This window comes from Ochotona princeps, chromosome 10 (genome assembly GCF_030435755.1).
Source record: "Ochotona princeps isolate mOchPri1 chromosome 10, mOchPri1.hap1, whole genome shotgun sequence".
Taxonomy (NCBI): Eukaryota; Metazoa; Chordata; class Mammalia; order Lagomorpha; family Ochotonidae; genus Ochotona; species Ochotona princeps.
In genome coordinates, this window is record NC_080841.1 from 7432145 (window position 1) to 7459224 (window position 27080).

A 27080-nucleotide genomic window follows, 5' to 3' on the forward strand; every position below is an offset into this window, starting at 1 on the left:
GCAATGACAAATAAACCCAATGGTTATGTCCCACTAAACTTATTTTGTGAGTGTCATTTAATGTATCCGATTCTCACTGCCATTACTCTCATGCTTTCTGAATGGAGTTTCTTCCCATCACCAAGAAATGAGAAAGTGATGGTTCAGGGTGAAATGCTATGCCATTCTGACCCTGTCATCTCCAGCTTGCACTCAGAGTACCGTGACAGCTGCAGCAGCCAGAGGCTCAGGCGGGTCGGCTTCTCTGTGTTCTCTTCCTTTCCTGTCCCTACCAACTTTCGTATTTTATACTCTTGTACTTCTAATTGTGTTAAGGCAACTATCTAGCTGCCTTTCATTATGTGATTTGGGGGGGATTGGAATGTCCCTTCTGCCCTTTTTTTAAATCTAATTCTTGTTCATCCTTTCAGACTCAGTTTAAGGATCTTCATCCCCAGGAAAACTTCACGTTACACTAAGTGGCTCCCTGTGTTCCCTAAGCATACAGCCTTGTATGCTTAGCCCTGGGGTGAGTGGTTTGTGCCTCTCACCTCTCTTTTGAACAGCACATTTTCTTGGCATTGGGACTCTCATGTTTGTTTTTTCTAACCAAGCTTTCACATAGTATATGCCCCACAAATCTCTAATTTCTTACATAGATTTAAGTTCCATCATAAAATACTGTAAATACTATTATCCAAAGGGGTCGCCAAATGTCTTCACAGGATAGCTCCAAGAGTTGAAAATGTATTCCCCTATGAAACTGTGTCACATAATACAATGTAATTAATGAATTAAAAATAATAAATAAATAAATTAATTAATTAATTAAAAAAGAAAATGTATTCCCACTGAGTACATTAACCAGAATATGCTTGATACCTTGAAGGCATTGCCAATGGGGAATCTGAAGTATTTTTGAGTATTACTCACATTGCTGCAACCAATTTAGTATATCTCTCAGATGACCAATTTGGAGAAGTAAACAACCATTTGCTAAAAAATATGCTAATTAGATTTTAGCATTCATCCAGTTTAGCTCTTGCTATCTGTATGCAGTTCTTAGAAAGTGTGATGTGGAGTTTGTGACAAAGTGGGACTGCAGTAGAGTAAGTTCTAATAGGGAAAAGAGCATAACTTAAATCAAAATCGGTGAATTATAGTCACAACAAAAGTGTATGTCTGAGCTTGCCATCAGACCCCTGTTTATTCTTTTTTTTTTAAAGACTTTTATTATTATTATTATTGGAAAGCCAGATATACAGAGAGGAGGAGAGACAGAGAGGAAGATCTTCCGTCCGATGATTCACTCCCCAAGTGAGCCGCAATGGGCCGATGCGCCCTGATCCGATGCCAGGAACCAGGAACCTCTTCCGGGTCTCCCACGTGGGTGCAGGTTCCCAATGCACTGAGCCGTCCTTGACTGCTTTCCCAGGCCACAAGCAGGGAGCTGGATGGGAAGTGGAGCTGCCGGGATTAGAACCGGCGCCGATATGGGATCCCGGGTGTTGAAAGCAAGGACTTTAGCCGCTAGGCCACGCCGCCGGGCCCCCACGTTTATTCTTAATGTTAGCTCCTTCATTTCTTCTTTCTTTTTTTGCTTTCTTTGTTGTTCTTTGTCCTAGTGAATGTATATATGTACATATATACCTATCCCCATGTATTAAATATACATACATACATTATATATATGTGTATGTATGCCTATTCCTCTAAGTATACCTAAAAGAGTGTACACACACACATACCTTTATTCCTAAATATACCTAAAAGTGTGCGTATATGTGTGTATGAACAACTTTTCTCCTACTCTTAAAGGCACTATGCCTCCTCCAGGTGAGCAAGTGTGACACTCTCTCCAACATTTAGACTAGACACAGCTGCAGGATGGTATCAAGTGAAGCCTAAACACTAGTGAAGATGTAAATCATCCAACAAATTGAGCATCATGAATTCTTGATGCCAGTGTGAGGAGAGAGGAGAGGAAGCTTCACCTCCTACCGAGCGTGCTGTAAAAATTCTGAAATTTATTCGGATGGATCTGTGTTGCAGAAAACCACATAGGACCCACAACTCTTATTATTATTATTATTATTATTATTATTGGAAAGCTGGATATACAGAGAGGAGGAGAGACAGAGAGGAAGATTTTCCATCCGATGTTTCACTCCCCAAGTGAGCCGCAATGGGCCGGTGCTGTGCCGATCCAAAGCCAGGAACCAGGAACCTCTTCCAGGTCTCCCACGCGGGTGCAGGGTCCCAAAGCTTTGGGCCATCCTCGACTGCTTTGCCAGGCCACAAGCAGGGAGCTGGATGGGAAGTGGAGCTGCCGAGATTAGAACCGGCACCCATATGGGATCCCGGGACATTGAAGGCGAGGACTTTAGCCGCTAGGCCACGCCGCCGGGCCCAGGACCCGCAACTCTTATAAATTAAAGGCATCAGAGAGGATGGTATTAATGATAGCAGAACACATTGCAAGTTTTTGTAAACATTTCACCACAGTACACATATTTTCTGGTAAGGAGCTTAGTTCTTAATGATCTAAGAAAAGGAAACCAAGTAAAATATTTAGCAAAATTGGAAAGTTTCAAGCATCTGTGTTTGCCAACTACTAGCAAACCCTTCCTGCTGAGTAAATACCGCTTCCCGCCAGGTGTGGGGGCTTCCAGGGCTGCTGGCAGCTGAGTGTTCACTGGCGGAAATGTCCCTCCCCTGAGGACAGACAAAACGCATTGGAACTGAGAGGCAGTGGGATTAAAGGGTGAATTTGTCTTCTTGGACAGGGAACTACAGCACCTCTGAGACTGTTGCCATATGACTCTACACGGTTGATAGCTAGTGGGAGAAGATAATCAGTTAACTAATTGTTGCCTGTAGAGTAGTCAGCTCTGTTTTTTTTCCCTAATCTTCAAAATAGTATCTATTTGTTTGACTGGGGTTGATAACTGGTATTCTGGTATCAGAGACATAGTGTGTGTTCTGGGCTGTTTATAAACGTGGAGAGTGGTGGTGAATGTGTTTCCTTGGGTTATAGACTCAGTGTGGAAAGCAACAGCTATGTCGGCATTGCTAAGATGTACCCCCTTGTTGGACTCTGAACTTCAACTCAGACTACATAGCCTGAATGTTAGAGGATGCTGTCTCTGGGTTTCTGTTCAAGGTCTATCATGGAAAATGTTCTCATATGAGAGAACTCATGTGAAGACAAGTTACTTGTTTTCTGAATTTCATCTTTCAATGAAAGGGAAGCACATAAATGTTACAGCCAAGCATAGCTTCACTTGGTCCACATTGATGCTATCTTCCCACAGTGGCAGTATTGAATGATAGCTCCTGTTAGTTTAAGTGTTTATGAGACAAACTGGCATCCCACATACACGGCCCCTTTCCCCTACTGCAATACTGTCTTGGCTATTACAATTTCTGGAAGAATTCATGTTGGGGATTAAGTTTGGACAGTGCAAGCCTGTAACCATGAAGGCTAGTTAGTGCCTGACAAGACCAGGTTTTTACATCCAGGTAATACACAATAGGCAAGTCAAGTCGAGTGAGTGCAATGAAATCCTTCCTTGGGAAAAGTAATCTTTTCTCTAACTTATTAAAGTTTCCAGACTTTCAGGCTTTTGATGAGCTTATTTAAAATCTATTGGGGAAAAATTAGCAGCTTAAAATGCTGACAGCATTAAAAACCAGTGAAAAACACTTGATTCCTCAAGGGCTCCTTCCATCACCTCCCCAACACTTTGATTTTTCCTATTTATCTCCTTCGTCTTTCGGTGAGAAGGAGAGAACCCTTTGAGAGGACCTCTCCAAGGTCTTAATCCATACTTCTTTCCAGTTTATCTTTTACATTCAAAACAAACACCTTTAAAAGAATCCTTTTTGGTGTGTGAGAGCTGAGTGCTAAGCCAGGTATCAGCAGCTAATTAGCTTCACATCTGGGGGGATTGTCAATGAACTCCATCTCTTGAATATTTATTAAAGGATTTGCCACGAAAAAGCCATTTCCACAAAAATGGAGCCTGCTGAATATTCTTAAACCAAGTGAGCTGAATGGGAAAGGAGGTGAATGTTGGTCCATTTCAATCCTGCCCTGCTATAGATTCGAGTAATAAAATCCAATGTCTGTCTTGTAATGACAGCATGACTCATCGATCTCATGTAAGCATTGCTTTTCATTTCAACATCTTAATTGGCTTCTACATTGGAGAAATTTTTTCTGTATGTCCAGGAAATGCTATGCTTGTTCTGATGTTCTTAAATCTTAGTATCTTTTTACTACCGTCTTTGCTGCCACGGGGGACCCCTGGGGGTTAGGAGAGTGTGCTGCCAGGGGCACAGGGTGCCTAGGGATTCTGGGCTGGTGTGTGGGAACTGTGTGCTCTGCTCTGTTGCCCACCTCAGTATTGAGTAGTCTCACTTTATTTCTCCTCTGATCAACACCCTGCCTTTGCCAAGGACCAGGCAGGTCATGGTTGCCTCCTGCGCCCTCTTACCAACATTGCACACCTGTGCCAGCGCTGCTGTCACATTCCCCTGTCAGCTACCTTCTCTGTGCCATTGCCAACATGGGTGTTAGTGTCATTGCTGCTGCTGTTCTCGGAACAAGGGTCCTCTTTGTTTTCTTGACTTTGACAGAAATGTCAACACTAACATCAAAATGACAAGCCGTGACAAAATTCTTCCAGGGACTTCCATTTTAGTGTTAACCTCCTTTCTGTGTCCATCATCCGGGAACCGAGAATTCAGGGTGACTTGGGTGTTCCACGGCTCTAGTCCCACTTCCTCTCTGAGCATGGTGGTGGATGGGGACAGAGAGAGGACTCATGGGAGTATCTGACCACGTCAGGGGGTCAGTGCCAAGAAATTTGAGACCCATGTTTATTGAGGAGATCGGCTGCTGCTTCTGTTTCCTTGAAAAAGGGCGGGAGGCAACAGCCAGTATGCTCTCCAGCAGAATTCTTGGAACATGCTGTGCTCAGGTAGAACCAGTAGTGCTTGGTGATCGCTTTGTGGCAGAAAGGTGGGAAACTTAAACTTAAGCCAAAGTTTTCACCTTGTGAAGTTGGAGATATTAACAGAAAATCAGCAACAGGATAAAGTTAAGGGAGTGTAACTGGAACCTGATTATAAATTTGTTAAATTTTTGACAGTCATGTCAGCGTTAAACATGTTTATAGGGGAAGCAGTAAATTTAGGGAAAGGCTGGGCTGAAGAAACAGATTTGAGAAAAATTTAAGCAGAGGTGATAGCTATAACCAAGTGGGTGAAACGACCACTTTAGGGAGGATGCTGTGAGGAAAGAAATTAGGAGAAAAGTGGACAGAAAGGCTGAGAAAGGATGGGAGAGGTAAGGTGGATTGTGTGTAGTGTCATGAATGATCAGGGACAGAGAGTTTAGGAATGAAGGAATGGCTACAGATCATGTGTAGACTTCAAGAACTGTGGAGACAAGGGTATTTGATGGTTAAAATGTTCCAATTCATCTTTAAAAAAAGCCCCTGTGACCAAAGATGTGAGGTGCGGGTTTAACAGTGAGACCAGGAGAGTCTCCCCCTTGTGTTCCAGCACTCTTTCAACACGTTTTCTTGGGTTGCCTCTTCAAGGCTGCGTTCTAAGGTCACAGGCAGAGAAGTCTTCCTGGTGGCATTGTTAAAATGGAAAATGGAATACTTAAATAACCAACGCTGGAGATTTTATTACTCTTACAATAAGAATGTAAGCATTTTAATGATAGTGATTGACTTTTATTGAAATGCACAGCATTTGTGATCAATGTTGGCCACAGAATTGTATTTTTAGTATATGGTCAGTTTTGTTAAATATATTTATATATTTTGGCAGGGGGGGATGGTTTTAAATCGTGATACCAGCTTTTATTGGGTGGTCAATTTTCTTTGTGTGTGTGTGTTTCTTTATATTTAAAAAAAAGTTGCTGTTTTTGTAGTTAGCAAAAGTAAAATGAATGTCAGGAGAGATATTAAATAGTGGTTTTGAATGAGTTCCTGATCAGGGACAGGTGTGGGATTTGGGGAATGGGTACGGCCAAGAGAAAGGGGAAAGAAAATGAGCTCAGAATATAAGAGTCAAGTGAGGGAAAAATCTGGAAAAAATCAAACTGCATTTAATTCTGGGAAGAAGGAAAAATCCTCCTGAAGTTGAAGAAGAAAACAATATGATGACTAGAGGCATAGCAAAGTTTTTACACGGATAGATGAAAAACTAGGATAGCTGTTCTGCTTCCTATTCAAAATAGTTCAAGGTGAAGTCATGGGCTAAAGGTAAGAGGATATGTGAAGAGTCTCACAGACAAGAGAAGCTTAGAACAGCACAGAAACGGTCAGAGAAGCTTTAAGGAAGGAAAGATTTGAATGAACACTGTTATGCAGTTTCATAGCCTCAATTTGCATCTTAAATTTTTGTTGAACCCCTGCAAGGTGTTCACAGGGTTAAAACCAGCCTTCTCATCTGTATCAGTCTTGGAGCCCAGAAAAGGAAGGAACAGCCCAGCTCTAATCATGAATGATATTGAGTTGCTATTGATCCAAGCAGTGTTTGAGAATAAAAAAAAAATTCTTTTTTTAAGATTTATTCATTTTATTACAGCCAGATATACAGAGAGGAGGAGAGACAGAGAGGAAGATCTTCCGTCCAATGATTCACTCCCCAAGTGAGCCGCAATGGGCCGATGCGCGCCGATCCGATGCCGGGAACCAGGAACTTCTTCCGGGTCTCCCGTGCGGGTGCAGGGTCCCAATGCACTGGGCCGTCCTCAACTGCTTTCCCAGGCCACAAGCAGGGAGCTGGATGGGAAGTGGAGCTGCCGGGATTAGAACCGGCGCCCTTATGGGATCCCGGGGAGTTGAAGGCGAGGACTTTAGCCGCTAGGCCACGCCGCCGGGCCCCCAAAAAAATTCTTTGACAAATCAGGGAGGAAGCATAGCTATAGTTTCTCAAGTGCAGAAACTGTCTGTGTCATCACAAAATGCATCTTCAAGGACATCAGCACATCCGTCCTGATGGCAGGTGTTTTATTAGCCCACTAAGTTCTTCAAGTTTTCTGCAGCTTGAAAAATCTAGCTTGAAGGAGTTTTTTGCCTTCCAGCCTCCCAAATGCTTGCAACATTGTTACTAGCTAGAATTAGGGTTGGTGTTGCCCGATGAGCATGGAAGAAGTGAGAGAAAGCTGATTCTCCGACTTCCCATAAGCGATTTATGCTTGGAGGTTTTCTTTTTCTTTTTTTTTTTATTCATTAATTACATTGTATTATGTGTCACAGTTACATAGGTAATTGGATTCTCCCCACCCCTCCCCAAACCCTCCCACCATGGTGGATTCCTCCACCTTGTTGCATAACCACAGCTCAAGTTCAGTTGAGATTCCCCCATTGCAAGCATATACCAAACATAGAGTCCAGCATCTTATTGTCCAGTCAAGTTCAATGGCTTCTTAGGTATACCCTCTCTGGTCTGAAGACAGAGCCAGCAGAGTATCATCCCGATCAATTAAAAGCTCCAACATACCATCAGTAAAAATTTACATCATTATGGAATTAATTGACATAGTAATGAGTAACCAATATGTTAAAAATAAATGTGAGTTCTTAACCACCTTCTGTGACCACCTCATTGACATTTCAATTTTAGTTTATACACAACATATAACATTCAAAACATAACATGTTATACATAACATCATATCATCTTAAATTAAGGCAAACATGTGGTATTTAACCTTTTGGGATTGATTCATTTCCCTTAGCATTATGGTTTCCAGTTTGGCCCATTTGGCCAGAAAGAACTGCATTTTGTTTTTTTTAATAGCTGAGTAGTATTCCATGGAGTAGATGAACCATAGCTTTCTTATCCAATCCTCTGTTGATGGGCATTTTGGTTGCTTCCATGTTTTTGCAATTACTGATTGTGCTGCTATGAACATAGGAGTGCATGTTGGTTTCTCATAAAGCAAGTGTTCTGGATATATTCCTAGGAGTGCTATTGCTGGATCATACGGTATGTTGAATTTGAGTTGTTTGAATGTTCTCCATACTGATTTCCATAGAGGCTGTACCAACCTGCAGCCCCACCAGCAGTGGAGTAGGGATCCCTTTTCCCCGCAACCTCGCCAACAAGTGTTGTTGGTGCTTTTATTCATGTGGGCCAGTCTTACTGGCGTTAGGTGGTACCTCATTGATGTTTTAATTTGGATTTCCCTTATTGCCAGGGAACTTGAGCATTTTTTCATATGTTTATTTGCCATTTGGGTTTGTTCCTTTGTGAAGTGTTTGCCCATTTCCCATGCCCATTTCTTGAGTGGCTTGTTTGTTTTGACATTTTGGTTGTTTTGTAGCTCTTTGTATATTCTGGAGATCAGCCCTCTATCACCTATGTCGTGTGCGAAGATCTTCTCCCATTCTGTGGGTTGCCTTTTTACTTTGTTGATTATTTCCCTTGCTGTACAGAAGCTTCTTAGTTTGATGAGGTCCCAATTGTTTATTTTGGTCTTGATTTCTACTGCATTTGGAGTCTTTTTTAGGAAGTGAGGGCCTACCCCTAAGTGTTCCAGTATGTTTCCAACATTTTCTTCCAAACTTTTGAAGGTTTCTGGATGTAGGTTTAGATCTGTTATCCATTTAGATTTGATCTTAGTGTATGGTGAGAGATGTGGGTCTTTCTTTTTGTTTCTGCAGGCTATCAACCAGTTGTCCCATCAGCATTTATTGAACAGACCTTCCCATTTGCCTGGATTGTCGTTTGTCTTTTTGTCAAAGATTATTTGGCTGTATCTGTGTGGGTTCCCATCTGGTGTTTCTATTCTGCTCCATTGATCTTCCTCTCTATCTTTGTGCCAGTACCAGGCTGTTTTGATAACCACTGCCCTGTAGTATGTCCAGAGGTCCGGAACTGTGATTCCCCCTGCTAACTTCCTATTCTTCAGGATGGTTCTAGCTATCCGTGGTTTTTTGTGTTCCCAGATGAACTTTTGAATCATTGTTTCCACTTGCATGAAGAATGTTTTGGGCAATTTGATTGGGATTGTGTTGAATGTATATATTGCTTTTGGCAGTATAGACATTTTAATGATATTGATTTTACCTATCCAGGAGCATGGGATGTTACTCCATCTTTCGAGGTCTTGTTCAATTTCTTTCTTAACTAGTTTGCAGTTTTCTTCAAATAGGTCTCCTACATTTTTTGTTAGGTTTATTCCCAGATATTTCATACTTTTCTCTGTTATTTTGAATGGTATCTTGCTGGTTAAATCTTTTTCCGTCTTGGGCTGTTTGCATACACTATGGCTGTTGATTTTTGTTCATTAATTTTGTACCCTGCCACTCTACCAAACTCTTGTATAAGTTCTACCAGTCTCTGTATTGAGTCTCTTGGCATTTCTACATAAAGAATCACGTCATCTGCGTATAGTGAGAGTTTAACTTCTTCGTTTCCCATTTGGATTCCTCTGATTTCTTTTTCTTGTCTTATGGCCTCAGCGAGTACCTCTAGGACTATGTTGAATAGTAGTGGAGAAAGTGGACATCCCTGTCTTGTTCCAGATCTCAGTGGGAAGGGTTCCAGTTTTTCTCCATTCAGTATGATGCTGGCGTTGGGTTTTTCATATATTGCTTTGATTATGTTGTGGATTTTTCCATCTATGCCTACCTTGGTTAGGGTTTTTAGCAGGAAGTGGTGTTGGATTTTGTCGAAACCTTTTTCTGCATCTATTGATACTATCATGTGATTCTTGTTTTTCAGTTTTTGGATGTGGTGTATCACATTTATGGAATTCCGAATGTTGAACCATCCCTGCATTCCAGGGATGAATCCTACTTGATCTGAATGAATGATCTGTCTGATGTGTTTTTGAATTCTATTGGCTAGGATTTTGTTGAGAATCTTAGCATCAATGTTCATCAAAGAGATAGGTCTGTAGTTTTCCTTCTGTGTTGGTTGTCTGTCTGGTTTTGGGATTAAGGTAATGTTGGCTTCATAGACTGAGTTTGGAAGGGTTGCTTCCTTTTCAATTGTTTTGAAGAGTTTGTAGAGGATTGGGGTTAGCTCTGTTTGGAATGTTTTGTAGAATTCTGTAGTGAAGCCGTCTGGGCCTGGGCTTTTCTTTGTTGGGAGATCTTTAATCACTGACTCAATCTCTGCTTCAGTTATGGGTTTGTTCAGGTCGTTTGTTGCCTCTGGGCTAAGTTTTGGCAGGTGGTAGAAGTCTAAGAACTTTTCCATTTCTTGGTGGTCTTCTGATTTGTTGGAGTACAGTGCTTTGTAGTAATTTCTAATTATGTTCTTAATAGTTGTGGTGTCTGTTGTTATGTTGCCTTTTTCATCTTTGATGCTGTTAATTCTTGCTTTCTCTTGTTTTTTCTTTGTCAGTCGGGCCAGTGGGGTGCCTATTTTGTTTATCTTCTCAAAAAACCAGCTTTTTGATTCATTGATTTTGTATATCTTTTTTTTTATTTCTATCTGATTAATTTCCTCCCTTGTTTTGATTATTTCTTGTTTCCTATTGTGTGTGGGGCTCTTCTGCTGTTGTTTTTCCAATTCCTGGAGGTATGTGTTTAGTTCCTGTGTTTGGCGCCTCTCTTGGGCCTTGACATGAGCTCCAATTGCGATGAGTTTACCCCGTAGCACTGCTTTGGCAGTGTCCCACAAATTTTGGAATGTTGTGTCAAAGTTTTCATTGGTTTCCATAAATTTTTTGATCTCATCTTTAATTTCTTCTGATCCATTGTTCATTTAATAGCATATTGTTCAGTCTCCAAGAGTTTCTGTATTTCCTGGGGCATTTTGAATTGCTGATTTCCAATTTCATTCCGTGGTGGTCTGAGAGGGTACATGGTATGATTCCTATCTTTTTGAAGTTATTTATATTTGCTTTGTGTCCTATCATGTGGTCAGTCCTGGAGAACGTGCCATGCACTGTTGAAAAAAATGTATAATCTGTGTCCTTAGGGTAAAAAGTTCTATAAATGTCTACCAAGTCCAGTTGTTCTATTGTTTGTATGAGCTCTGTTGTTTCTTTGTTGAGTTTTTGTTTTATTGATCTGTCTATTGTTGTTAGCAGAGTGTTAAGATCACCCACAATTATTGTGTGCATATCTATGTCTCCCCTTAAGTCTGTAAGTAACTGCTTCATGTAGCTAGGCGCGTTGGGATTAGGTGCATATATGTTCACGATGGTAATTACTTCCTGATGGATCAGTCCCTTCACCACTGTATAATGACCTTCCCTGTCCTTTTTGATGCGTGTAAGATTGAAATCTATATCATCTGAAATTAAGACAGCTATCCCTGCCTTTTTTTCTCGTCCATTGGCGTGATATATCTTTTTCCACCCCTTCACTTTCAGCTTCTTGGAGTCTTTTCTGGTTAGATGTGTCTCTTGTAGGCAACAGATTGTTGGGTGCTGTTTGATGATCCATTCCGTTAATCTATGCCTTTTGATTGGTGAGTTTAGGCCATTTGTGTTAAGAGTTAAAATTGAGAGGTTGCGATTTTGCCCTGCCATATGTATATGTTTTTGTGGGTGTTGATATCTGTGTAATTACCCTTCCTTGTGTGGACTTTAGTGGGGAGACCTTCCTGTTTGCCATCTTTGCTTATGATTCGTCTCCTTTTTTTCTGGATTTAGTGCATTTCTAAGGAGATTTTGTAGAGCTGTTTTGTGCAGGCATATTCTTCTAATTTCTCTTTGCTATGGAAGTATCTGATTTCATTCTCAAATACAAATGAGATCTTTGCTGGGTACATTATTCTTGGTTGACAGTTGTTCTGATTCAGGATTTGGAAGATCTTTGCCCATTCTCTTCTTGCTTGTAAGGTCTCTTCAGAGAAATCAGCAGTGATTCTGATTGGTTTTCTCCGGTATGTGATCTTTTCTCTGCTTCGTACTTGTCTCAGGATTCTTTCTTTGTCTTCGTTGGAGTGGAACTTGAGCACCATATGTCTGGGTGAAGATCTCTTTGGGTCATATCTGCTGGGAGTCCTCTGACCGTCCTGGATTTGGGCAGGGTTCATGTTCCAAGTGTTTTGGAAGTTTTCCTGTATAATTTCATCAAGTACCATTTGCATTCCTGACTCTCTTTCCGCTCCTTCAGGAAGGCCAATAATCCTAATATTCGATTTTCTGAGGTTGTCTTTCATTTCTTGTATGGTCTTATTGGCTTTGTTCAGACTTGTCTCTAGCTGTTTAATGAACTGGGTATGTTCGTTTTGTGTGTCTTCCGTTTCAGAAATCCTCTCTTCTGCTGTATTTATTCTGTTGGTTAGGTTCTCAATTTTGTGCTCTAAGTCAAGGATTTTACTTTTCATTTGTTGTATTTCTGTGGCTATGTGGTTCTTGAATTCCTTGAAGTCCTCCCAATTCTTCTCATTGTCTCTGACATATTTTAACATTATTTTTTTGAATTCCTTGTCTGGTAGATCTTCCATGTCTTCATCTCGCATCTCCGAAATAGACATTGGCCTTTGATCCTTTGTTGGTGGGGTGCTGGCTCTCCCATCTGGATCATTACCTTTTCTGGTATTTCTTCCCATTGTGTTAGTGTTTCTTTTTGAGAGACCCAGGCACCAGCATGCTGAGGGGTCTCCAAGCGCTATCCTGCAGAGATCGGAGCCTGCAGGCATGGAGTAGCAGGGTGCGGGAATTTTCAAGGCACTTTTGGTGTGTCTCTAGTGCACTAGACTTCAGGGAGGCACTTCCAAGGCCTAGCGGATTCAAAGCACACTCTCAGCTCGTTCCCTACACATATGCGAGCACAGGGCATGGGGGAATGAAGGCACCCTCTGTGTGCGCCCCCTGTGCGTGGGATCACAGGGCACGGAGGATTCTAGGTGCTTTCTTGGTGTGTCCACAGTGCCAGGGACTGCAGGGCATGGAGGTTCCAGGCGCTCTCTGGGAACACCTCCTGTACGTGGGTCTGCAGTGCCCTCCTGGCATGTCTCCCAAGCACGGGACTGTAGGGAGTAGGGTGTTCCAGGTGCTCTCTGGAAGCACCTCCTGCGCAGGTCCGCCCACCCCAGCGCTCACAAGGGACTGCACAGCCCAGAGCCGTGCGCGGGTTCCTGTGGGTCAGTACCACCCAGCTGTGTGCCAGTCCGCAAGGCATGGGGGAGCATTCAGTGCGCCTTTTGCCCTTCTCCTCAGCGCACAGGACTGCTGTGCGTCACCTGCTTGGATGTTTTCTTTAGGATGTTTCCATTTCTGAATACTGGGGGGAAATTTAAGCTGATCTAAATATATTGATAGGCAGTTAATCAGTGGGGGGTGAGCATTTTCATTTCCTTTCGTTGGTAATGTGCAGAATTGCCATGGAAACAGGACTGCCTCTCAGGAGCTGTGTGACAGTCCAAAGTCCATTCTGTATTGCAAATGGAAAAGGGGCAGCAGAGGAAGCACACAGATAAAAGAGGAGACGGGATGACTTTTTTTCATTCTGCCGAATGACTGTTTATATTGGGCAATACTGCAGGTTTGAAGGTTCAGTTTGAACATTCTCCAAATCAGAAGAGCCATTTAAAATATAATAGAGAGCTGTGCAAGCAAGTCATTTATAAAAATGAAAACATTTCCTATCTGCTTTTTTTTTTACAGAACAAGTTTCTCACTTCGGAGTTGTGGCTTTTCCTCACTGAGAACAGATATGTGGGAGCTAGCTGGCCTCCATGCCAGTAAAAGCATGAGACAGGGTTCCATGTAGTTGATTCTGGTGATTGCAAAGAAACATTTGCTTATCTATAGGACAACCATCAAGTCCCCTATTGTTGGCATCCCTTCCAGGAGATCATGGAGTGAAAATCCTGGCCACTTTGCATCTCACATATTTCTAGTTCCTAGCAGACAATTTGGGCCAAAAAGACATAATTTTACACGTGGTGTCACCGAAACCATTTAGGGGGTGAGGCAACGGTGATCAGCAACACTAGTCATCAGAGACAGTCTGGTTGAGCACATCCGTTTATTGTGAAGCTTTATAGACTAAGAAAGGGGAAAGCAGAAAGGCGTCTCCCTACAGTTCTCCCACCCAACAATGACACTATAATTGGCTATCTCTCTGGGCCCTGCCAGTCATGCATAAAACGTGCATGACTGGCAGGTATGCCACAGGTCACATTCAACATGTAGGCTGGAAGGTACAACTCAGGTCATTTTCACAATGTGTGGCTGGCAGGCAGGCTGTGGGTTGCATTTGACTTCTTAGAGTTACTTATCAAGAAGGTCCCAGTACAGCTCATGTAAGAACAGAGAAGAGAGACTGGGGTGCAGCCCACTGTCCTTGCCTGTATGGCCAGTGGTCAGGCCAGGCTGAGGTCTCAATGAGCCAAGACCATTGTCAGGGGGTTGCCCTGGGGACACAGTGTGCCCTGTACCTATGATATCCCACCTAGCCCAAGCAGCCAGAGATCCAGAGGCGATTTCCCACAGCTGTGCTCTTCTGTTTTAATCAAACTAATAGAGATTTTACAATAATTCCTCTTTTAATTGTGGTGAATTAACACCCAGAGTAAATGAACCCTTTTCAAGGTTGAAGGTACAATAAAGAAACTAAAACAAGTAATTCCTTTCACAACAGCCGTGTGTCCATGATTGCATCTTCTGGCACTTGCTGTGACACTGCCTTTTGTCTAGGGGTGCTGGTGAAAGGCAGAGGAGTGGAAGGTAGCCTGATGCCACAAGCTCCAGAGGCATCAGAAGACCGCAGGACTGGAAGAGGAAGCTCATTCAGGCTCTTCTTGAGCAGGTTTTGAAAGTTTTTTCAGAGGGCCTGGCATGATGGCTCAGAGGCTGAATCATCACTTTGCAAGTGCCAGAATCCTATATGGGTGCCAGTTTGTACACCGGCTGCTCCACTTCATACCCAGCTCCATGCTTGTGGCCTGGGAAAGCAATAGAGGATGGCCCAAAGCACATGGGAGAACCAAGAGAAGCTCCTAGCTTCTGGCTCCTGGCTTTGGATTGGCTCAGCTCCAGCCATTGCAGTCATTTGGGGAGTGAACCAGCAGAGGGAGGGACTTTCTGTTTCTCCTTCTGTCTATAAATCTGCCTTTCCAGTGAAGATGAATAAATCTTTTGAAAAGTTTTTCAGAAGCCCAATCTTTTCTTCCTGTAATAAATGATACGTTCATGCTAAGACTTTTGTCATCTTATATCCTTTTCCCAATTCCTCCACAGAAGCACAAGCTTTTCTAGCATGTTCTTGTTGGGAGAACCATTTTGTGTAGTTATCAAGCAGTATCTGTTAGCATTAAGTGGTGACATCCTTGAGTATCATTTTAATTTTTTATTAAAATTTATTTATTTTTAATGGAAATACAGATTTATATGGAGAAGGGAGAGACAGAGAGAAAGATCTTCCATCTGCTGGTTCATTCTCAAGTGGCTGCAAATGCCAGAGTTAATCTGACCTCAATCTAGGATTCAGGGGCTTCTCCTGGATCACCCACGTGGGTGCAGGGTCTTGAGGCTTTGGGCCGTCCTCGACTGCTTTCCCAAGCCACAAGCAGGGAGCTGGATGGGAAGTGGAGCAGCCGGGGTATGTACTAGCATCCACGTGAGATCCTTGACACTTTCAGGGGAAGAGGAGCCAATTGTGCCATTGCGTCAGGCTCTGGGTGTCATTTTAAACGCTGAGTGAATTCAATTCTTTCTGCCTATAAGACTTCCAGGTGACTTTTTTTCTTCACAGTGGAGCATCTCCTTAAATTGAGACTGTGGCTCATTCAGTAATGTCGTAAGTTAAAGATCTGTGGCATTGTCTTAAAGGAAACTGTAAGAGGAATTGATGATTCTAAAAATAAGTAGGGTCCCTGTCCCAGAAGTTCTTCCAATTTGTTTTCTAATTGTACTTGGAGTAAGAAGAGCTACTCTTTTGCTTTGTTCTTTCAATGATTCACTCCAAGACTCTTAAAAATGCAGTAGGCGATGCTACCACACGTTAGCCAGAATTTGAACCTGGGACTTAAACCTAGCAGCTCCAGTGCAGCATACATGTGCATCAGGTGGGTCTTACCTGTTCTACAAATGCCTACCTGAAAGGTTCCACTTCGTAACAAGTAAACTCATAAGTGAGGTTGGTGTTCAGAATATACTATGACTTAATTTGTCTCATTTGCTAAAGAACGAGTGCCTGCCTTGTTTTCTAACCAATGTGAATGTCTGTTGAGTGGCGTTCTCTGTCAGGCACTGTGCTGGCCTCTGAGATTGAAGGTTTGGATGAGACATCAAAGGTGTAAGCACAGAATGACTGTAGCTATGTGATGGGTCTCCAAACCTCTTACAGAAAACGTGTGTTAGGATAATCATGTTTTGATAATAACTTGTTTTGAATCAAAATAAATTTGTTTATTAATTTCAGTTTTCTCATGAATATTTTGAGGCATCCTTGTGTATCTGTAAAAGATCTCTTTAAACTTGAGACTGTACCGGTGTGGGAAATGCCAGAATACATGGGCATATTGACGTGTTTACGAGGCTGAAAGAATGAGTAAAACCCCATTAAGAAGTGTGAGAATGGTTTTAGAAAAAAAATCGAAGGAGAGAAGAGCTCTGTGAGGTCAGGAACACGTTTGTGTGAGATGATGCGCTGGATGGAGGTGAAGGGTAAAGCTGTGACGACGACGCATGCATAAAGCATAAATAGAATAGTTAATTAGCAATCAATTCAGTTTTATATAGTTAGCTTTAGGATCTTGATTCCCTTCAAGCCAGAAGACTCTGATTTTGGAATTTGGTAGAGGCTTTAAAGATCAGAGTGGTGAATGCTCGGCCTGTCTTGTTTTACATGTTCTTAGTTTTTGGTTTTAGAGGATGGAGTTTACTGAACAGATGATTTTGTTGTAGAGAATTAAGAATCACTAGATGCGAATGGCAGTGTGTCTGCCCACCCTTATACATGTGTCAAAATCCTGCCTCCTGGAGTGATAGTGGCAGGAGATATGGGGCCTCGGGAAGCTAGTTAGATCATGGTGTTAGGCACATAGGAGCTAGCATCTTCCCCTTCTGCCTCCTGAGTTCCAAGGAGGAGAGAGTCCCCTGGAAGCCAGGAAGGACAGTGCCTGCAGATACTGTATCTGCTGTGTGTATGCTTTAGGAACCGGGAGAAATAAATGATAGTGCCACCAGGCAGCAGGTGGCAGCTTGTCACAGCAGCCACAGTGGTCGGCTACAGTGATGTCCATGGGCACTCTCAGGCAGTCATTTGAGTTGGGCTGTTACGATTGGAGTCTAGGCTCTGCTGCTGAGGCTGTGACCAAGGGCTATTCATGTCCCTGGGAAACAGATGGGATTGGTCAGCAGCATGTAGGTCTGTTACGTTGCCTTGCAGTAGCCTTCAGTGTGTACTGAGGTGTGAGGATCTGCCTGTGTGCACTTGGTAAGAGCTCAGGGTACCATATCTTCCCGATGCCAGGTTCAGTAATGTTATCTCAGCATCTTGACATTGGACACTCCAGAAAGTATCCAATGCAAAAACTTGGAGTTTTCCCATACTCCTGAACTAGTTAATGACCACACACTACTGGATCCATCCTTTGAGGATCTGATCCACTAATCTGTGCTCAACTCTTGTCAATGATAGGAGAGAGTATCCCAGGGATCTATATTGTAGTACAGTGGGCTAAGTTGCTGCTTTAAACAGCAGCCTCCCTTTTCAGAGTGCCAGCTGGAAACCTGGCTACACGTCTTCTGATCCAACTCCTTGGGAAGTCAGCAGAATGTGGATTTAATGCTTGGGTCCCTGCTGTCCATTGGAGACTTGGACGGAGTTGTTTCTGGCTCTTGGCTTATGCTTAACCTGGTCCTGGATGTTACTGTCATCTCTCACTGTCTCTGAGTCTGGCCTTTAACATAAATAGTAAACAAAGTCTAAAGAAAACGGATACGGAATTCTTTTTTAGTGCTATGTTGTAGGTTACTAGCATGAGTCTGATCTAACTTGAAGTTTTTTTTACATGCTATTGATTTTCTAAGGGTAACTTCATCAGGCAAAGGCTTCTATCATAGGCAGGAATTTGTGTGTGCATATGCTGGTTTAAGCAGAGATTGTTTGCAAACAAGAAACATTCATTTGATCTAGCTTAAATGAAATTCAGAAAATAAGAGGAGGCTCTTCAAGAAAAGGAAGCTGACCTGTGTTGCAGAGAGCCTAGGGACGTGAGTGTGTATTGCCCTGTTGCTACAGCAGGGTTGCCTGTTCTTGGAGCTGAGAAGTTCTTCTTGTTTTGCTTTTTCTTTCAGAAGACATATTTTACAGTCTCTACTTTTCTCTGGATAACTGTTCTGTTCTTCCTCATCCATTTGATGATTAGCTTTATTCTTTGTACACTCAGAACGCTTAGATGATAGAAAAAAATACAACTTCAGTCTTCAACTCTAATGTATATTCCTTAGGTCCAACTTGAATGAACTAGCTGACACAGTGCAATTTGTGCTTGAGACCTTGTGGAGTCGGATAACTGATCCTGGCTCATCTGAAGTATTAGGTCCTACCATCTCAATTCAGATGTGAAAGTTCACACTCATTATCTGTATGTAGACACAGAGCTAGAGTCTACTCCGGTCTCTTGGTTCACTTCCCAGGTTTCCATGACAGTTAGGGCTGGACCATGGCTGAGGCCAGGGGCTGTGAGCTCATTCTAGGTCTTTCCTGCAGACAGCAGGGATCTGATTCTATGAACCATCCCTGTAGAATCCCGGGGTCTGTATCAACAACAGTTGCACGCAGGAACCACAGTCAGGCCTTGAACCTGAGTACTCCACTACGAGACTTCGGCAGCTTTTTCAAAAATTAATTATTTTGCTGTGATAATCTTTACATGGTTGTTTAGGGCACAAAGAGTCAAGGGCTACAGGAAAGTGGGTAAGACCATTGTTTCTACATTATGATGATGATGATGATGATGAAGAAGAAGATGATCTGGAGTAAGGGGGAAGATAAAGGGAGAAGCCCCACCCATCCTCCCACCCATCCCAGATCCCCAATGTGGGGCATGCTCTGAGGGTCCTGCTCAAGTGGATTTGTTAGTCTAATAGTTCTGAACTGCTGCCAGTCTCACCATTCCAAGCACGGTGAATTTTCTGCAGAATCCACTGGCTGACACAGTCTACCTTAGAGTTCCTGTTAGACCAGGTTTTCACTGCTAACACACGGCTGGGGTAGATATCGATTTGTTCTGTCCTCTGTCCTGTTGTGCTACCAGGTGTCCTCTGCAGGTTCCAATAGACCGCCATATCCTCCATGTGCACTTGAATATGTTATCTACTGTTCCATCTGAGCCTCTGAGGAGGCTCGGCTTTGACACTTGCACTCCATGGTCAGACCTGGAATCTGCACTTCGCTTCATGGTTGGGATCCTCAGATCAGCAGTTCAGTTGGAGGGATCCCCAAAGAAACTTCGTTTGAGGTGATCCCAGACCTGATTCTTGTATGTGCTTGCCAGCACAGGCCCCTGCAGAGTCCATCTCCCCAGTCAGCTTATGCATATACTCGTGGTTGCAATTGCCGGGTCAGTTCTGTTTCCAGCCGTTTTTCACACGAACCAATGGGTGTTTCAGTCCAGCATGATTCCGCCCAGCATCACACACTCAGCATTCATGCAAACTAGTGGGAGCTGCAGCCTAGTCAGGGTGACTCCCAATAACCCCCACCAGGCCTTCCCCTTACCCTGGTTCCTATGCTTGCCAGTATGAACAGTAAATTGGTCCAGTCTGCCCCACGTCCCATTTAGCTCTCAGACATGTCAATGGGCCTTGAAGCCTAATTCAACCCAACCAGCTCCACTATCCAGCCCACAGAATGGCGGGTGCCATTCTGTCCAGCCACATTTGCTCCAGTCCTGGTTTTCATGCTCTCCTGTTAGAGTGGTAACCCAAGAGGGAGGTGCCCACTATTTCCCTACTGGGCCCACTCCCACTCAAACTTGGGCATTTTTAAAGCAACATGTTTGTTTGTTTGTTTGTTTGTTTGTTTTAAGACTTATTTACTTATTTTTACTGGATAGAAGGAAAGACATTGTCCATCCACTGGTTTGCTCCCCAAGTGACTGCAATGACCAGAGCTGGGTCAGTCTAAAGCCAGGAACCAGGAGTTTCTTCCAGGTCTCCCACACAGGCACAGGATCTCAAGGCTTTGGGCCATCTTCACTGCTTTCCCAGGCCAAAAGCAGGGAGTTGGATGAGAAATGGGATATGATCAAGTGGCTGTATGGGATCCCGGTGTGTGCAAGGAGAGGGGTTCACCATTGGGCTGTCACACTGGGTCCATATCAGCACCATTTTCAGCCACTCTGCTAAACACGCCATCTAAGGGCAGTTTCTAGAATAGGGACATTTGGTTAAGGTAAACATCCCAAACTGTTTTTACTACAAATTTTAGACTACTTATGTGCAGTATCATTGGCGTGATTGAAACCCTAGTTTCTTTTTTTCTTTATTTTTTAAGGGTTTATTTATTTTTATTGGAAAGGCATATATACAGAGAGGAGGAGAGACGGGATGATCTTCCATCTGATGATTCACTCCCCAAGTGGCCGCAATGGCCGGAGCTGAGCAATCCGAAGCCAGGAGCTTCTTCTAGGCCTCCTACACAGGTGCAGGCTCCCAAAGCTTTGGGCCGTCCTCGACTGCTTTCCTATGCCACATGCAGTGAGCTGGATGGGAAATGGAGCAGCCAGGATTAGAACCAGTGCCCATGTGGGATCCTGGTGTGTTCAAGGTGAGGACTTAAACCACTATGCTATCGTGCCAGGCCCGAAACCCTAGTTTCTTTTCAGGGACATTAATGGATTAATACTTTATTCTTTCTATATTTAGCAACTCATCGAACTATGAGAAATAATGCATGACATTTTATATTTTCTGGCAAATCAAATTATTAAATGGTTTACTTGATTGTTGGAATACATAAGAAATGTTTTTCTTTATTGTTTTCCAAATGCGTTTTTTATTCTAGCATTACAAAGTGACCTAATTAACTGAAAAAGTATGTAATCAGCTCTTTAAAAATCCATAAAGCAAAGCATAATAAGCATAGTAACCCAAGAAATAATAAAGTATAAATTAATAATACAGAACAGCAGGAAACATATCTCACAAACATTATTAGCTCTGAAATAGAATTATTACGTTCCAAGGACTGACAAATAGTTTGTCAAATACTTCTTTGTTGCTGATAAAGATCTAGTTTGGATTTCTTTCTTTATTGAAGTCAATGTGAAAAATGCCAAAATGTTCTAGATTTTCTCAGTGCAGCTTTCATTCTGATGCTGTAAAGTGCGATTTTCTTCTCCTGGGGGTGCTATTGAGGAAAAGCGCCTGCGCGCAGGTCCGCTAAGGGAGCCGGTTCAGAGCAGCGGCCAGAGGAGCCGCCAGGCAGTGGAGGCAAACACTCCCCCACACGGGTGTCTTTCAAAGTCTGTTTGAGCTAGTTCCATTACTGCTTGACTTCAGGCAAAGTGTCTCTCCAATTCTTCAGTTTCTAAGATAAAGCAAAGAGATACAGGCTGTTGGCAGTGGTTTTGTTGCTGATGAAGGGAAGCTGTAGGTGCCGTGCCTGAAGACACAGGAGCCAGGCTTGGTGCAGGTGCGATGTGCCTCGCGGATGGCCTCAGCAGTGCGAGGCAAGGCAAAGGCAGGGCAGGCAGGAGTCTAGCTCAAGCTTCTGCACTGTCTCTGCCTACTGCTGCCTCTAGTGCCGGGAAAGTCACGCAGGTCCATCTGAACCTGTGGCCGGCATGATGCCTATCATCTATCTATCTATCTATCTATCTATCTATCTATCTATCTATCTATGATTTTGCTTGCTCCCTGATTTCCCTTTCTGCCTTGAGACACAGCATGATGACGATGGTATTTGACTGACATTGCTTTCCTGATTAGAGACAAGATTTGCCAGGCCAGAATTTTGGGAGGGTGGGGACACAATGGGCTAAGACATGCCAGAAAGGCTAAGACATATCTGATATTTCTCCCAGTGAATGCTGATTGCTTATTTTTCAGGGGAGGGTTTGGTTTGAGTGCTACTGATGCCAGCCTAGACTCCTGGCATTATCCTGGGAGTTGTATGCTTTGGGTGTTCACGCCGGCTCTGGGGGTCTAGGGAAGGAACGGAACATTCCATATCCAGTAGCTGCTTATGAGGGTGTGTGTGAGTTTGAGCACAGGAAATGCATGCTTTATTTATATAGGTTTCTCATTAGCAGCTTTTACTTGACTGAAGTTCAGAGTTTCTGCCTCTGTGAGGGAGCCAAGAAGGCTGGTTTTGTTACTGGGGCTAGGAAAGGGAAAGATGTGAGTCAGGTGAGAAATTGTTATTTTTTTCCTTCCTTGAGTTATGGGGAAAAATAGAAAAACATGTTTGAGGCTGGAATGCAGTTTTCATTTCTCCTCATTTCAGATTTTGCACGGAAGATGTGTTTGAGTTGTGCATTTGTCCTTGAAGGAGCCTATTTGCCAAACGTTTCTAGATCATCCACGGGCCAGACCCTATGCTCTATGTGAAGAATCAAGAAAGCTAAAATCTGAATTTTTGTAGATATCTTTTCAAGTCACACAATTACCCAAATAAGGTAAGTCAAGTTTATTGTATGTTATACCACTGGTGGCTTTTGGGGTTAGCATGTGGTGCAAAGAAGTATTTATGGCAGGCGTGGAGCTTCAACCAAGAGTTGAGGGGTGGGGTGCACTCAGGAAGAGGACGGAAGAGTCACCACTAGTGGGAAAATGGCCCAAATGCTTGGCCCCCTGAACCCATATGGTAGACTTGGGAAAAGCTCTGGGCAGCCTGGCCCAACCCTGACCGTTGAGGTCATTTGAAGAACAAGCCAGTGCATGGAAGAATCTCTCATTCATTCTCTCTACCCCCCACCTCTCTCTCTCCCCCAAAACCTCCTCTCACTCTCTTCCTCTGTCTCTCTTTCTCTTCCTTTAACTGTCTTTCACATAAATAAAAATCAGTCCTATGAATTTAGTAAACTTATGCATTTCTTTACTTTTATTTTAAGAGAATACCTAAGGATCCTGAAGCGGTAGCCTAGTGGCTAAAATTCTAGCCTTGCATGTGCCAGGGTCCCATATGGGTGCTAGTTCTAGTCCTGGTGGCCCTTCTTCCCATCCAGCTCCCTGCTTGTAGCCTCAGAAAGCAGTGGAGGACAGCACTAAGTCTTGGGCTCCTGCACCCATGTGGGAGACTCAGAAGAGGCTCTGGACTCCTGGTTTTGGATCAGCACAGTTCTGACTGTTATAGCCCCTCAAGGAGTGAATCAGCATATGGAATATCTTCCTCTGTCTCTCCTCCTTTCTGTATATCTGACTTTTTAATAAATAAATAAATCTTAAAAAAAAAGAGGATACCTAAGAAAGTAGGTGAAAAATTGTGGGAAAAGCAGCCGCATGGATTTCAAAATTATTTTGAGCCAAAAATGTAAGCTGAATTCATTTTCCATCGGATTTTGAGGTACTCTTAGAATTACAGGGAATGATGAAATACTTTAGCATGTGTTTTGTATATCTTCGTGTCTTATTAGTACAGTGTGCCTACTGGTAGCCCCATTGAGAAGTAAGGAGTTGGTCTGTGTTAGAGCTGGTTGGAAGGCCTCATCACTTGAGAAGAATTTGGTGGATTCTACCAGGAGAACTGCACGTACTCATTTTTGTTTTTAATGGCCCCAGTAAGTGGCAGAACGAATCTAGGCTCAGCATTTGCAGGCTTCGTTACTTCTGGTCCTCCAAAGCAGCCTGTTAGATAGGTAAGGAGAAGACGGTGCTCCCCGGGTTAGGGGTAAGGAAGCGCTGGTGCAACGAACACAGCAGGCTTGCTCGAGTGTAGTAGTGTGAGCAGACACAGAGCAGGATCTTTTCTCCAGATCTCGGTCTCTGAACACCAGTAAGTGTCTGATGAAGTTATAGCTTGCCGTCTGGCCAGCGAGAGCAGCAATGCCCTCCTGCACAGTGCACCCTAGAGGGTTCAGGGAAGAAAATATGGGAAGGGAGTTTAAAGGACTTTGTGTGCGCCTGCACACCTGGTGTGAACGTGGCCTCTGAGAAACACCTGAGTGGAATTTGGAAGTCTAGACTTCCGAGGACAAGCTTCCTTTCTTGATTTTTGTGCTTGCTTGTAGGAATCTCTTGACAGCCTCTATGTATCAATGATGTTTTATATTAAAGGAACATGCTGATGAAAGCAAAACTGTTATAACTTGAGAAAAAGGAAATTTACCTATAACTTCAAGGGAAAGCAAAATCTCTCTTGAAAATGAATGTGGCGTTCCGGAGTGGACACTGTGGGGCAGCCTATGCAGACGGCACTTAGGATGCCTGTGTTACATCAAACTGTCTGGGACTGAATCCTGTCTCCACTTCTGACCTTTACATGGGAGGCAGCAGGGTTAGTGACTGGAGTCTGGCTGTCTGCATTCAGCCTGACCTAACCTTGGCTGCTGAAGACATTAGGGGAGTGGATTGGCCAGGGAAAGGTCTGTTTCTACCTTCCCTTTTGTGTTTTTATTGTTATTGTTATTTTCCATGATATGGTTTTGTAGGTATAGGGATTCTGCCCTCCACTTCCACTTCCTCTGTCCCATTCTTCCTTCCCTAAACCATTTCTCCCCACATTATTGCAACAGTGTACTCCCTTACCAACAGTCACAGGTCCAGTATTCTGCTGTTTAAGTGTATCATGACATTGTAGGAACAAGCATGGCAGAAAACCAAGTGTCATTTTGTCAAGGTGTATTTAACAGTTTCATTGGGAGTCCAGCTTTTGTTCACAACTAGAGATTCATACTATAACATTTCTCCACTTCCCAGTATGCTAGTTTTTATTATATAGTTTATCTATGAGAATGTGTATGTATACATGTCTAACTATATTGACCCTGTATTTTGCATGAAGGTTATCTTGTGTCTTTGAGAATATGTGATATTTGTCCTTTAGGGATTGGCTTATTTCACTGCGCATGATGGTCTCTGGTTGGGATCATTGGGTTGCAAATGGTAGAATCTAATGTGTTTTTTTTTTTTTTAATGGCCAAGGAATATTCCATGTAGTAGATACAGCACAATTTCTTTATCCATTCCTCTTAAAAAGGGAATCTGAGTTGTTTTCATGTCTGCACTGTTGTGGATTGTGCTGCTATAAATATAGGATTACAAGTCACTGTTTCATATACAGATTTCATTACCTTTGGATATATTCCCAGGAGTGGGATAGCTGGGTCCTATGGTAGATCAGTTTTCGGTTGTGCTAGCATTCTCCATACTGACTTCCAGGGTGGAGGCACTAGCCTACATTGCTTCCAGCAGTGAAGCAGGGTATCTTTCTCCCCACATCCACAGCAGTTGGTGTTAGTAGATTTCCAAACACAAGCCAATCTCATTAGAATTGGGTGCAACTTCAATGTGGTTTTCATTTGTATTTCCCTGATAGCTTGGGAGCCTGTGCATTTTTTAATTTGTCTGTTAGCCATTTGAATTTGTTCTTTTGAAATATGTCTGCTCTCTTTCCAGTGGCGGAGTCGAGGGAAGATGCGCAAGAAAGGCACCTTGCAAGGGGAAGGGGAAGAAGGAGGAGCAGGTCATCAGCCTCGGGCCTCAGGTGGCTGAAGGTAAGAATGTCTTCGGGGTCTGCCACTTCCTTCCGTCCTTCAATGACACCTTTGCCTACGTCACTAACCTTTCTGGCAAGGAAACCATCTGCCGTGTGACTGGCTGATTGAGGTTAATCTTCACCACACGCTGCCATGTTGGCTGCCCAGGATGTGGCCCAGAGGTGCAAAGAGCTGGGCATCACTGCCCTACACATCAAACTGCAGGCTGCAGGAGGAAATAGGACCGAAACCCCTGCACCTGGAACCCAGTCAGCTCTCAGAGCCCTTGTCCGCTCAGGGATGAAAATTGGGCAAATTGAGGATGTCACCCCCATCCCCTCCGACAGCACCGGCAGGAAGGGGGGTTGCCGTGGTCGCCGCCTATGAGCAGGACTCCCCACATTATTTTCTGTTAATAAATGGTCATTAGGTTCAAAAAAGAAAGAAAGAAAAATGTCTGCTTATCTTCTTCACCACTTCTTCACAGGGTTGTTTGGCTGTCATTGAGTTTCTGAAACTCTTTGTGAATCTCAGATACTAGTCCCCTATCTGTTGTGTAGTGTGTAAAGATTTTCTCCCATTCTGTTGGTTACCTTTTCGCTGTTTTGGTTATCTCCTTAGCTGTACAAGGGCTTCTTGGTTTGATGTAGTTCCATATGTTAATTTTGCATTAATGTCTGCATTTTTGGTGACTTTTCTAAGACATCTTTACCAATGATTTTATGTTGAAGAGTGCTGCCTCTAAGAGTTCGGAGAGTAGCTTGATGGATCTGGGTGCAGATTTAGGTCCTCAATCCATTTAGAGCCGATTTTTGTATAAGATAACAGGTGGGCATCTTGCTTTTTTCTTCTGTAGGCTGCTATCCAGTTGTCCCAACAGCACCTGTTAAAGAAACCAACCTCATTCTGTGGATTATTTTCATTTTCTTGTCGAAGATTAGTTGACTGTACATGTGTGGCCTCTTTTGTGGGATTTCTATTCTATTCAATTACTCGCCTTTTCTGTTTCTGTACCAGAACCAAACTGTTTTGATGACTACTGCTCTATAGTATGTTTTGAGGTCTGGAATTGTGATTCCTTCAGCTTGGTTTTTGTTCTTCAGGATAGTTGTGTCTATTTGTGGTCTCTTGCGTTTACTGATGAACTTTTTTTTTGGGGGGGGGTCAGATTTACAAAGACAAGGTGAGATAGAGAGAAAGATCTTCCATCTGCTGGTTCTCTCCCCATGTGGCTACAAAGGCTGGAGCTGAGCTGATGTGAAGCCAGGAGCCAGAAGCTTCTTCCTGGTCTCTCACATGGATGCAAGGTCCCATGGCTTTGGGAAATCTTCTATTGCTTTCTCAGGGCACAAGCATGGAGCTGGAAAGGCAATGGAGCAGCTGGGACATGAACCAGCACCGTATGGAATCCCTGCACATGCAAGGCAAGGACTTCAACCACTAGGTTGTTGTGCCATGCCCTCCCACAGACGAACTTTAGTATCATTTTTTTCCATTTCTGAGAAGCATGC

At 43.2% G+C, this 27080-nt stretch overlaps 1 protein-coding gene across 1 annotated transcript in view; it reads left to right on the forward strand.

The window, feature by feature from the left end:
• Positions 1-26011, forward strand: part of LOC101518756 (small ribosomal subunit protein uS11-like) — a 74535-nt gene extending 48524 nt beyond the window's left edge. Inside the window, 2 exon segments of the mRNA XM_058669685.1 lie at positions 25490-25702; positions 25704-26011. Coding sequence (XP_058525668.1) covers positions 25490-25702; positions 25704-25956 — 466 coding nt within the window. The 3' untranslated portion in view covers positions 25957-26011.
• Positions 26012-27080: the final 1069 nt, after the last annotated feature.